This window comes from Nicotiana tabacum, chromosome 22, assembly GCF_000715075.1.
Source record: "Nicotiana tabacum cultivar K326 chromosome 22, ASM71507v2, whole genome shotgun sequence".
Lineage (NCBI taxonomy): Eukaryota > Viridiplantae > Streptophyta > Magnoliopsida > Solanales > Solanaceae > Nicotiana > Nicotiana tabacum.
This window is the reverse complement of record NC_134101.1, coordinates 34645362-34659113: the sequence shown is the minus strand read 5'-3', so window position 1 is coordinate 34659113 and position 13752 is coordinate 34645362. Positions and strand designations below refer to the sequence as shown.

Below are 13752 nucleotides of genomic sequence, written 5' to 3'. Positions count from 1 at the left end.
ATCACTATTTTGTACCAACTGGGGAAGGCCAATATGGTGGCTGATGCTTTGAGTCGCCGCGCAGAGAGTTTGGGGAGTTTAGCATATCTTCCAGCAGCAGAGAGACCTTTGGCATTGGATGTTCAGGCCTTAGCGGGCCAGCTTATCAGATTGGATATTTCGGAGCCTAGTCGGGTATTGGCTTGTGTGGTCTCCAGGTCTTCTCTTTATGATCGTATCAGGGAGTGTCAGTATAATGACCCCACTTGTTTGTTCTTCAAGACAGGGTTTGGAGAGGTGATGCTAGGGATGTGACTATTGGTGATGACGGCGTGCTGAGAATGCAGGGCCGGATATGCGTGCCTAATGTAGATGGGTTTCGAGAGTTGATTCTTGAGGAGGCCCACAGCTCGCGGTATTCCATACATCCGGGTGTCGCGAAGATGTACCAGGATTTGAGGCAGCATTATTGGTGGAGGCGGATGAAGAAGGATATAGTTGGGTTTGTGGCTTGGTGTCTCAACTGTCAGGAGGTTAAGTATGAGCATCAGAGACCGGGTTGCTTGCTTCAGAGACTAGAGATCCCAGAGTGGAAGTGGGAGCGGATCACCATGGACTTTGTAGTTGGCTCCCACGGACTTTAAGGAAGTTCGATGCTATTTGGGTTATTGTGGATCGGCTGACCAAGTCCGCGCACTTCATTCCAGTTGGTACTACTTACTCTTTGGAGCGGTTGGCTGAGATTTACATCCGAGAGATCGTTCGCCTGTATGGTGTCCCATTTTCCATCATTTCAGATACGGGCACTCAGTTTACATCGCAGTTTTGGAGGGCCGTGCAGCGAGAGTTGGGTACTCAGGTTGAGTTGGGCACCGTTTTTCACCCTCAGAAGGACGGGCAGTCCAAGCGCACTATTCAGATATTGGAGGACATGTTGCGTGCTTGTGGCATTGACTTTGGGGGTTCATGGGACCAGTTTCTACCACTCGCAGAGTTTGAATATAACAACAGTTATCAGTCGAGTATTCAGATGGCTCCGTACGAGGCTTTATATGGGAGGAGGTGTAGATCTCCGATTGGATGGTTTGAGCCGGGTGAGGCTAGGCTCTTAGGTACAGACTTGGTCCAGGATGCATTAGATAAGGTGAAATTGATTCAGGAGCGGCTTCGCACGGCGCAATCTAGGCAGAAGAGCTACGCGGATAAGAAGGTCCGTGATGTGTCTTTTATGGTTGGGGAGAAGGTTTTGCTGAAGGTATCACCCATGAAGGGTGTTATGAGGTTTGGGAAGAGGGGTAAGTTGAGCCCCCGGTTCATTGGTCCTTTTGAGGTGCTTCAAAGGATAGGGGAGGTGGCTGATAAGCATGCCTTGCCACCCAGCTTGTCGAGTGTGCATCCAGTGTTTCATGTTTCCATGCACCGAAAGTATATTAGAGATTTGTCCTATGTTTTGGATTTCAGCATGGTTCAGTTGGAGAGTGATATGACTTATGATGTGGAGCCGGTGGCTATTTTGGATCGGCAGGTTCGAAGGTTGAGGTCAAAGGATATAGCTTCAGTGAAGGTGCAATCTGAGAGGTCAGCTTGTGGAGGAGGCCACCTGGGAGACTGAGGGGGAGATGCGGAGCAGATATCCACACCTATTCGAGATTCCAGGTATGTTTCTAGACCCGTTCGAGGACGAACGGATGTTTAAGATGGGGAGGATGTAATGACCCGGACGGTCGTTTCGAGAGTTATAGCCCTGTTTTCCCCATTTCTACTTCTTTTTATGTTATTCAGCTATATTATATTATATCGGGTTAGTTAGTTTGGGACCGGAGTGGTTTCAAGGTGAATTGAGACACTTAGTCTCTTAAGTAGAAACTTAAGTTGGAAAAGTCAACCGGATATTGACCTATGTGTAAATGATCTCGGATTTGAATTCTGATAATTTCGTTAGCTCCGTTAGGTATTTTGGACTTAGGAATGCGTCCGGAATGTGATTTGGAAGTCCGTGGTAGAATTAGGCTTGAATTGGCGAAATTGGAAATTTAGCGATTTTGGTCGGCATCGAAAAATTTGATATCGGGGTCGGAATGGAATTCCGGAAGTTGGAGTATGTTCGTAGTGTCATTTGTGATGTGTGTGCAAAACTAGAGGTCATTCTGACGTGGTTTGGTTGGTTTCGGCATCGGTTGCCGAATTTGGAAATTTAGAAGTTCTTAGGCTTGAATCCGAGGGTAATTCGATGATTTGATGTTGTTTTGAGTGATTCAAAGGTTCGACTACGTTGGTATGTTGATATATGACTTGTTGGTATTTTTGGTTGAGGTCCCGAGGGCTTTGGGGTGATTCCGAGTGGTTAACGGATTTGTCGAAGTTGGAAAATGCAGCTGAAGCTGCTGCTACAGCTATTTTCGCACCTGCGGAAGAAAGAGTCGCAGGTGCGAGGCCGCTGGTGCGCGTGGGGAGTGCGCCGGTGTGGGCAATGCTGGGCTAGGCAGGTTGCGCAGGTGCGAGTTGGAGGTCGCATCTGTGAGCCCGCAGATGCGAAACCTGGAGCGCAGATGCGGAAAGGGGGATGCTGGGCAGGCTTCGCAGAAGCGGAGGAGACGCGCAGGTGCGCCTTCGCAGGCGCGGGGTTTTGGGCCGCAGATGCAGAATATGGGCTCCTATGTGAGTTCCGCACCTGCAATGGATTTTTTCGCAGGTGCGGTGGCGCATAAGCGTGAAATATTCTGCAGGTGCGAAAAACCTGGGCAGAAACCATAAATAGAACCCTTCGCGATTTTGGTTCATTTCCATCATTTTCAAGTCGGTTTTTGGAGCTTTTGGAGTGATTTTTGAAGGGTGATTCAAGGGCTATCAGTGATGTAAGTTGCTTAAGCCCTAATACTCGCATATATGGTGATTTTCTGTTGTTTAATCATGTAATTAGTGAAAATGAGGGGTTAGGACTTGGAATATTTCGAGAGTAATTTAAGGATTTGAAGGATCAAACGATGTTAGATTTTGATGAATTTGGTATGGTTAGATTCGTGAGTGAATGAGCTTTCCAGTGTAAATTTTTTTGGATTTCGAGATGTGGGCCCGGGGGCCGGGTTTGAGCCAATTTCAGGTATTGGTCTAATTTTGTAGCTTTTCTTGTGGAATTCATTCCATTAGCGCGTATTGATGGTATTGTACTGATTGTGAATAGATTCGGAGCATTTTGAGGCCGAGTCTAGAGGCAAGAGCATTGTGGGGTAGAGATTTGACCTGTTCGAGGTAAGTAACGATTGTAAATCTAGTCCTGAGGGTACGAAACCCCGAATTTTTTTTGTATCATTCTACTATTTTTAGTAACGCACATGCTAGGTGACGGGCATGTGGGCGTGCACTGTTGGGGATTTGTGACTTGGTCCGTCCCGTAGCAACTGTAAAGTTGCATATTTTGTTGAAACTATATGATACTTATATGTTTTAGAAAGAGTTTCTGTAAATTGGGTTGAATGCCATGTTTGGGCCTTGTGTCAGTGCTGTTTGGACCCTCAGGGCCTTTTCTTACTATGCTTTCACTGTTTTCGATTGAAAATCTATACTCAGTCATGTTTATACTTGTTTACCGCATAACTCAGTTTTATGACTCTATTTTGATGCATATAAATGTTTTGGGCTGAATGCCCTATTTTACTGAAATACCCGAGTGGCTTGAGAGGTTTATGACTGAGTGAGGCCGAGGGCCTGATTTGTGAGGATATTTATGGGATCAGGCTACACGCCGCAGCATGTTGCATATTTATGGGATCGGGCTGCACGCCGCAACATGTTTGATATAGGCCGAGGGCCTGAGTGATTTATGTCATGATTTGGCTTGATATAGCGCTTGGTCTAAAGGAGCCCCTCCTGAGTCTGTACACACCCCCAGTGAGCGCAGGTACCTACTGAGTGCGAGTGCCGAGTGTTGAGTGACTGGGAGGCATGAGTGATTGTGAGGTATGCCCGAGTGGCACGAATGACTGTGAGGTTTGCCCGAGGGGCTGTATATGAGTGATGTTTTTCCCGAGGGGCTGTTTATGATTTCATCATTTTTGCTTACTTTTGCATTTTTCCTCTATTTGAAAACTATTGAAAAATATCTTTAAATGATTTTTTAGTGGAACTGGGTTTAAACGAGATGTTTGATTCAAATTCTGATTTTAAAAGCATGTGGTATTTTACTAAGATTTCCTTATATGAACGTTATATGCTTTATTGCTCGTCACTACTGCTCAGTCTTTATTTATTGTTGTTACTTACTGAGTTGGCACACTCACATTACTCCATGCACCTTGTGTGCAGATCCAGGTATAGCTGGACACGGTAGCGGTTGTTGATTATTCTGATTGCAGATTTTTCCCAGGGATAGCAAGGTAGCTGCCTGGCGATCGCAGCCCTGCTCTTCTCCCTCTTATCTTCCTTTAGTTGTATTTAGCTATTTTCCAGAATGAGTTAGTCTTGATATTGTTAGACAGATTGTAGTAGATGCTCATGACTAGTGACACCCCGATATCGGGCTTTTCTCTTTCCGCACTTTTGTTTTGATTGGAACTCCTTTGCGAAGGTTTTTATATTAAATAGCATTGAAATTATCTTTGAAATGAAAATATCGGTTTGTTTTGGAAATGAGTCGGCTTGCCTAGTTCCACGATAGGCACCATCACGACTGGGTTTGTTTGGGTCGGGACAGAAGTGCAGGGTGTAGTATGAGACTATGAGTACAACCAACTCAGTAAGTAACAATAATAAATAAAGAACTGAAAGTAGTGACGAGCTTCTTAGCTTAGTCCAAATACAGTACTTTCCAACATAAAAGGGTAAGCATGCTCTCAAGTTCAACATTTAAAATTTCACATAAATTTCATATCAAATTTGACTGACCAAAACAGAATAATGTTTTTCCCGAAAATTCCAAAATAGGGATATATGACAGTTGAAATGAAGCAAATAATGCAATCAATGCATCCTCTCAGAGTAACAGTCACTTAGTCCTCTCATTCACTCCAACCTCACAGTCACTCTTTCCTCACAGTCACTCAGCACTCGGCACTCGCACGCAGTAGGTACCTGCACTCACTGGGGGTGTGTACAGACTTCGGAGGGGCTCCTTCAGCCCAAGTGCTATATCAAGCCAATCATGACATATAATAATGAAACATGCTGCGGCGTGCAACCCGATCCCATAAATATCCTCACAATTAGGCCATCGACCTCACCCAGTCATCAACCTCTCCAGTCTCTCGGGCTCAAGATGTCATGAAAATCAACCCAAAATGATAATATGAATCATCAATAAATAGCAACAGAGACTAAGATATGATATGAAATAAATGAACATGACTGAGTGTGAAATTACAATTTGAACATATAATTCAACCACAGAAATGACCCAGTAGGTACCAATAATATCAACATATGTCTAAGCGTGATTTTTTTAAAATACGAGTCTCAGCTCAATTTTCCTCTAACACGTAGAGAATGTACTGATATCAACAGATTATTCAATTATACAGTTCTATGGAATTTGACCAAGTCATAATTCCTACGGTGCATGCCCACACACCCATCACCTCAAAACCAATCACATAACACATAATCCGGGGTTTCATACCCTCAAGACCAAATTTAGAACTATTACTTACCTCAAACCGTGTAATTATTTATTCCGTTATGCCATTGCCACGAGAATTGTTCTCCGAAAGCCTCGTATCTAGCCATAATTAATTCGATTCAGTCAATACCAATTATTGTAATTAATTCCACAAGGAAATCTAATTTTCCAATAAAATTTCGAAGTTCACTCAAAAATCGCCCATGGGACCCATGTCTCGGAACCCGACAAAAGTTACAAAATATGAACGCACATCCAACCACGAGTCCAACCATATAAATTTCACCAAATTCCGACATCAACTTGATCCTCAAATCTTCAATTAAAGTCTTTGAAGATTTCTACCATTTTCAACCCAATCTTTACCCATTTGAACTCAATAATATTTTCATAAACCTTATTGGTATGTGTATGCATAAATAATAATCTAACACCCAAGAATCATGCTCTTAATTACCCATCTTTACTCAAACTCGAAATTGAAGACTATGGGTTAGAACATTACCTCTTGGGTGAAGAACTTGTGATATTTTCTTGTTGGATTTAAAGCTTGAACAAGATCTTGATGAACAAACCACTTGAGCTTCTTCCTCTCTCTAGAACACTCTCCCTTCTCTCTAAAAATGACAGATTTTGGCTCAAAAATGAGCTTCAAGGGCTATAAATCGAAGTTGGGTCGGGTAAAAAATTAGAAAGAATGGAAGTCCCGACGCAGTTTGCCACAAATCTACCTCGGCACCATAAAACCTTAATTTCCTTAGCAAAAATTCTCCGGGGTCGTTACACATAAGTCAACATCCGGTCAACTTTTCAACTTAAATTTTAAATCTTGAAACTAAGTGTTCCATATCATTCCAAAACCTCACCGGAACCGAACCAATTACCCCGGCTAGTCAAATAACAATCGTAAATCACAATTTTCCCATTACTCAAAACGACTGACCGACTCGTTACAGTATTAAAATATAAGAATGAAGTTGAATGGTCTAACATCTGAATCTATTTGGCGATTTGAGTTGTTGGAGGCTTGTGGCTAACTTATGAGCCCTATATGAATATTAATCAATATTTTAGGTCATGTTTTGATGTAATTAGGATATCTAATTGTAGATATCGATTTGTTGGTGATGTTTGAGCATTTTAATCAATATTGGAATGATGGAAGAATATTGAAATCTTGTGAATGTTAATAAGGCGAAAGCGAGCTAAGTTGATTAAAACTTACTCTACTTGAGGGACTTTCTCTAAAAGCATATTTTGAGTTAATACTTAAGTTGTTTGCAAATGTGCTTTCGTGTTTGTGGGGACAAATAAGTACGGATGTCTCAATGTACTAAAATATTATGTTGCATATGTAGTGTCATGCTGTTTTATAAAATTTTATTTTAAATCTTGTTGACAAAATGACACTCAAGGTAAATGTTATAAGTTTTTATCAAAACTCGCGTATTGAAAAGAGTATACATATTTGAGTGCTAAAGATAAGTTTTTATGGAAAGTATTTCTTTTGAAAATTGATGAGCAGAATAGCACTTGTGGTATCTTGTAAAGATTGAGGTTAAATTGCTAAAGGTTTTAGCATGTAAAAGGTTGTTTACTTAATTTTGTTTAAATGATTTAGATTTTCTATAAATGTTATGATTTGATAAAAATAGATCATTTGAAGCTACTATGCTAGAATCTATTTTTGAAGTATCAAATGTTTAAGAAGTTACTTGTGTTCACCGAGATTGACTTCGGATATATTGTGTTCGTTGTCATGAAACTACACGTACCGGTGTAGGCGTAGATGGCCACTTTGTGGTATAGACTACGGTAGGGTGCTCTCCCTCGAGAGAGTACTATTTTGTGCTATTATTAGCATGACTGAGTCGATTCGTACGACACTACGATGAGATGATCTGAGCAAGTAGGGTATATGATACTTGCCGCTAGGTACATAACCTAGTTGACCTTCTTATATCGATGATGGTATAATACTCCCAGTGAAAGGTAAGGATGATTTTCTTATGTTTAGGCCTAAGGAGGCGAAAGTGATTTCGATGACTTAAAGCAAATAAAATTATTTTGTATGATTTTATCCAAAATCTTGGGTTAATATAAATGTTTTAAAAGTATATATTGTGGGTTATGTTTCACTTGTCTTTTATTTAAATTGACAAGGATCATAAATTGATAAAACATTTTATCGTTTTATATCAAATATTGATGCATTATTTTTATAAAGTTTGTTCCAAAAACTTAAGTTAGAGAGAGTCTATGACACTTATTGAGTACCACTGTGGTGTACTCAGGCCTTAGGGGGACCCTTCAGGGTTCCGCTTACTTTACATGTTTCAGGATGATGTATGATACGTGGCATGCAGTCAGGCTAGGATGACTCTCTTTCCGAGGTATTATGAAGCACCACTTTTATTTCGTGGTAGCTATCATGTTCTTTCTTATTTTATTTTGTTGGAATTACTCCAAGTGTTGGTTCTATTATTTGGTATAGAGGCTCCATAGATAGTTGTGGGATTGTAAAAATAGAATTTTGGACGTCATGCATAAAGGAATAATTATTTAATTTGATTATATCATTTTTATGAAAGGTTTCATGTATGACTTTGGAAATGAAAAAAATATGTTGTGACTTGATTTGAAAATGTACAAGATTTTCAATTGGCTTATGCAATTATACTTGGTCTTGACATATGGGTTGGTTCACTCGAGTCGGGTAGTGTGCCGGGTGCCGCCACGTGAATTTGGGTCGTGACAAAGTGGATCTTCTTGATTTGGTGTTATTTGACTAAATTGGTGACTATGGATCGTTTGTATTGGTATTTGGAGGTTTTGTTTCAAATCTGAGATTATTTTGAGCATATTTGAGGTGGTTTGATCGACATTGAAGCACAATTTCGAAGAACACTTTTGTTGAACAATACAGAAAAATTATGATGATCGGGTAGACTTTGATAATAATTTACAAATATGTCAATTACGGATAACACAAAATCATGCCAATCTTGTAGAGTTTGTGAACTAACCGACAAATAGGTTGATTGCAGATTATACAAAATCATGATAATATGATAGATTGGTGAAGAGTTGAACAATTACAAAGTCATGCCAACCAAGTAAAAATTATGAACAATTAACATTATAGTTAGAGTAAATATAATGCATAAAATCTACCAATCATGTAAAAACAAATTTGACAAGCTATAAGTGTATGTGGGGCCGAAGTTATTTTTTAAATTATTTACCGACCAACCCCTTATAGGGCCATTCTTGTCCATCACCTTTTTTTAAGAGATGACTTTTGGTAGAAATGACACTAGGTAGCCATTCTAAAGGGTTGCGATTTAGAAATTAGCTAGTGCGTCCTCAAATTCAGTTTAATATTTCAGCACCAAAATATTTGAATTGACTTGAATTTATAATATTTTTAGTTTAAAATTTCAGAATAAAATAAATATTGATTAATCTGTAAATAGCATCCCGAAAATGGCTATATGTGCACTTGCCCCGTTGTAATACATCTTGGCCGAAGTCTTTAACGTAAGGCTATCCAAGTACCACGATGCCAATCTTCTTGACGGCCCAGGTTAATTAGGCGGAAAATTCCGTACAATTAATACGATCTTCGCTTTCCAATGTAGAAAACTGCAATTGTAATCTTTACCATCAAAATATAGCATAATAATGAAAAGTATAATGCTAGTACGTACTTTGTACTTTGTTTCTGAAATTTGATTTTTAATATTAAACTCTATAAAAACGACTGGAAACCAAATACCTCCTAGCTTCACGAATCACGAAGATGCTTTCTGTTCACTTTACACTTGGACCCCAAACCATACACACACTGCTCCAACTCGCTCTTCTTCTTCTTCTTCTTCTTCTTCTTCTTCTTCTTCTCCGCTCATATTTCTGCAGTTTCCTGCTCAGTTCCATCGTAAAGCAGACGCTGTTTCCATATGACAGAGAAGAGATAAAGAAAATTCTCAAAATTACTAATGCACATTTGATTTCCTTGAAAATATTATGAGAATGGAGAGAGAATCCTCTGATGAAGAAGAGGATCATGAGAATCTGATAGCGCAAAGTGAACGCCGAAACCATCGTTCCGAATCTCCGCAGCGCACCACATTCCAAATTGACGAAACTGCGAACACTCGCCGCTTCAATTTCAGCTTCAATAAGAGGTATTTCTTAGCGATTATACTCCCAGTTATTATCCTCATCCTTTACTTCACCACAGACATTAAAAGCCTCTTCAAAACCAGCGTTATAAACGTTAATTACGATGCCTCCATCAATCGCATGCGCGAGTCCGAATTGCGGGCACTGTATCTCCTTAGACAGCAAAACTTGGGGCTTTTCAAGTTGTGGAACCACACATTGCTTGATAATTCTTCTAATAAGCCTATTGCCAATAACAGTAATTTAGATAAACTGAAATCGGATTTGCTCAGTCAGATTTCATTAAATAAGCAAATTCAACAAGCTCTTTTGTGGTCTCATCAATTAGGGAACTCGTTAAGTGCATTGGATAATGTTACAGATACTAGTCTCGACGGCTATGGTGATTTACATAGCTGTAGGAAGGTGGATTATAGATTGTCTGAGAGGAGAACTATTGAGTGGAAGCCAAGGCCGGATAAGTATTTGTTTGCAATTTGTGTGTCGGGGCAGATGTTAAATCATTTAATTTGTTTGGAAAAGCATATGTTTTTTGCAGCGTTGCTTAACCGCATTTTGATCATTCCTAGCTCTAAAGTAGACTATGAATTTCATCGAGTGTTAGATATTGATCATATTGACAAATGCTTGGGGAGAAAAGTAGTTGTAACATTTGAGGAATTTGCAAAAGGACAAAAAGGTCATATGCACATAGATAAATTCATTTGCTATTTCTCTCAGCCACAGCCTTGTTTTATGGATGAAGAGCGTGTTAAGAAGTTGAAGTCATTAGGGGTTTCTATGAATAAGCTCGAAGCTGCTTGGATTGAGGATGTTAAGAACCCGAAGCCAAGGACTGTTCAAGACATTATGACAAAATTTTCCTCGGATGATGATATTGTTGCAATTGGTGATGTATTTTTTGCCGATGTGGAAAAAGAATGGGTAATGCAACCTGGTGGCCCCATTTCACACAAATGCAAGACACTCGTTGAGCCAAGTCGTCTTATTTTGCTCACTGCCCAGCGTTTCATCCAAACATTCTTGGGAGAGAACTTTATAGCTCTTCATTTCCGCAGACACGGTTTTTTGAAGTTCTGGTATATTTGCTTTTCCTAGCTGTATTTACTGTTCAATTATTTGTGCTTTAGCATATGCTCTAGTAGTGGGAATCAAAGGCAGGGACTTTTGGAATTTCTAATAATCTTATTACCAAATTGCCTTAGTATCATAACAGTTTAAAAATTCATATTACTGCTACAGTTACCAAAGCTTCTAAGCTTAGTACTTTTATCATGACATAGTTCCTTGCCTCCAATTTTATTTGTCTATTTCATAGCAATGCCAAAACACCAAGTTGCTTCTATCCTGTTCCTCAAGCTGCGGATTGTATCAACCGTGTGGTTGAAAGGGCCAATTCAGCAGTAATTTATCTCTCCACAGATGCTGCAGAAAGTGAAACTGGTCTACTTCAGTCACTTGTTGTTGTCAATGGGAAAACTGTACCACTTGTTAGAAGGCCTGCTCGAAATTCAGCTGAGAAATGGGATGCTTTATTGTACAGGCATGGGCTTGAAGGAGATCGTCAGGTGAGTTAGAATCCAACTCTTGGAAATGCACTTGGTTGATATTCATGCAGATTACTGGTAATAATTTATGTATCAGTTACTGAGAAAACCAGTTGGCCACTTTGTTACTGGATCTACTTTGCACTATTAATATGGACCCAGCCTTTTCTCTAAATCTTAGCTTATCAAAAGCAAATTGAGTTACCTGGGTAAACCCTTGGTCTTGATTGAAGTTAAATAGACATCCTATTAAACCTAGTTAAGGATAGAGTGTCTGATCTAAATTTCTAGGTCTGCTTCAGCCTAAAACTGGAAGAAGATTGCTCATCTCCACATTGTACTTGCATCTGAATCAATTTTAGACAGATCAAGTTAATTTCATTTTTAATTTAGTTTTAGCTAATAAGAAAAAGCCGAAAGTATGGTAAAAATAAACCATACTGTAATCAATCCAATAATGAGAGTAGACCTAATCTTTTCCCTAGATTTGCTAGCCATCCTAACCTTCTAATTATTATTGTTGCTTCTGTAGTTCACTATCCATTCAAGGTTCCTTACCTCCCTCCTTCCCTGTTCTATGAAACTGAAATTGTTTCTGCACTCGTAAAAGAAATGAACTTCATTTTTTAAACACGATAGAACTTTGGGATGGACAAGAAAGCACGCTACACGAGAAGGATTGTATAAACAGGCAAGTTGTTGTAACTAGGTTGTTTTGCGTTTAAAATAAAATTTTACTTGACTGACCTCAAAATCTGGATTAAATGAAGACAATTCGTTCAACTAAAATCCTTGGATCCTACTGCCTATTAAATATGCCGTTCAAAGTCATCAATCCAAGATGACTCATGTTTCCTCAATATTGCATAGTTTTATGGCTTCTCCACAATATTGTATGAAACGATGTTAAGACAAATGTATAAGAACCAGTCTTTTTTCATAGAACATTCTTCTGCAACTCTTGTTATAAATATTGACATAGGGTGATAAGCCATTATACATTCTCTTTTGGATCTTTTTTTTTTTCCGCATTCTCCTAAGTCTGTTTTTAATCTTCATGAAGGTGGAAGCTATGCTGGACAAGACCATTTGTGCTCTGTCTGGCGTGTTTATTGGATCAATGGGCTCTACTTTCACAGAGGATATTTTGCGGCTTCGGAAGGATTGGGGATCAGCATCACTTTGTGATGAGTATTTATGCCAGGGTGAACGTCCGAACTTCATTGCGGATGATGAGTGAACCTGATAATGATTGATTTTCTTATAGTCAGGTAACACATTCTGCTCCTGAAGCTGGAATTACCAGAAGGCGTTTCTAACAAGTTACCATGCCTGAGTTGAATTCCCTACTTATTTGGAGAAATGAAAGAATACGCTAGTTTAGAAGTTAGGACTGATTTCTGTCAATGTCAAGTACGTTCCGTACTTGGGTTGCAGTCTCATTGCGGCAGAAGGCATATTGGCCCGATTCTTTTGATCTGTAATCTAGTGTATCAATATTATTAGCTTTAGGAGATGGTCATTGTCTTGCTCCTTGTACCTAGTGTTACTTGATCATGATTAGCGTTATTTGGTCTGCTGCTCACAGCTCACGGAAGAGAAAGGTGCTATTTGTACATCATGCATCTTTACAAAGAGAAAGCGGGTTAACTCTCCTTTTTCACTTGATGAACAGAAGCTTATAACCGCAGAGGGAATTTGCTCCAGGAGTTTGCATTTTTCCGTGAGGGGAAGCATGCATTCAAATTGACCATGTAATTTTATTAAAGGAGACAGAAGTAGTTCGCTCGTATGCATTTGTAGTGTACCATTGTAATTTAGTTTGTACACAATGCATACTTAGGGCCCGTTTGGATTGGCTTAAAAAAAGTGGCTTTTAAGTTAAGTGCTTAAAAGCATTTTATAAGTGCTGGAACTTGTTTTATAAATAAGCAGTTACGTGTTTGGATTAAAGTGCTGAAACTTAAAACAAGCTGATGAAGTATTTGGTAAAAGTGCTGGTAAGCACGTTTTCTTGTTAAAATGACTGAAATATCCTTAAAGTTGTTAACATTATAAAGAAGATGATGACCATAATATTATATTTTCCGTTCATAGCTTCAAATTCAGGGGCAACACGTAAATTCATTGAATGATTTGATTTTAGAATATAGTTACACCAATTTAAAAAAAAGGAAGGATTCAACGACCAAAAAAATTAAATGTTATGGAATCAAAAAAAGAAGCTAAAAGAACAATATTTACAAAATATTGGAATATATCAAACATTATTTAAAAAAACTATTGTTTGCTTCACGTTAAGAACTTCAAGAAATTGACAAATATTGGAGAATGGGGAAAAAAAATAGTATGTTGTAGGGTTTTTACTTAGGGGTAATTTCGGGATTAAGAAAAATTATAAGGGATAAGAATGTAATATCTTTGGTCAAA

General features: G+C 39.1%; 1 protein-coding gene across 1 annotated transcript; it reads left to right on the top strand.

Annotated features, from left to right (window-relative positions):
• The first annotated feature begins 9353 nt into the window (after positions 1-9353).
• Positions 9354-13275, top strand: LOC107807224 (O-fucosyltransferase 36). Its single transcript, XM_016631567.2, has 3 exons — positions 9354-10854; positions 11094-11343; positions 12386-13275. Exons 1-3 carry the CDS (start codon positions 9617-9619, stop codon positions 12560-12562), a joined length of 1665 nt encoding a protein of 554 aa, XP_016487053.1. The 5' UTR covers positions 9354-9616; the 3' UTR covers positions 12563-13275.
• The last annotated feature ends 477 nt before the right edge of the window (positions 13276-13752 follow it).

What these genes read in the sequence shown, in the direction of transcription:
- LOC107807224 (XM_016631567.2), top strand. Translation starts at nt 9,617, where the DNA reads ATGAGAATGGAGAGAGAATCCTCTGATGAAGAAGAGGATCATGAGAAT. An exon ending in CACGGTTTTTTGAAGTTCTG is followed by an intron (nt 10,855 to 11,093) that starts GTATATTTGCTT and finishes TCTATTTCATAG; the next exon opens with CAATGCCAAAACACCAAGTT. An exon ending in GGCTTGAAGGAGATCGTCAG is followed by an intron (nt 11,344 to 12,385) that starts GTGAGTTAGAAT and finishes ATCTTCATGAAG; the next exon opens with GTGGAAGCTATGCTGGACAA.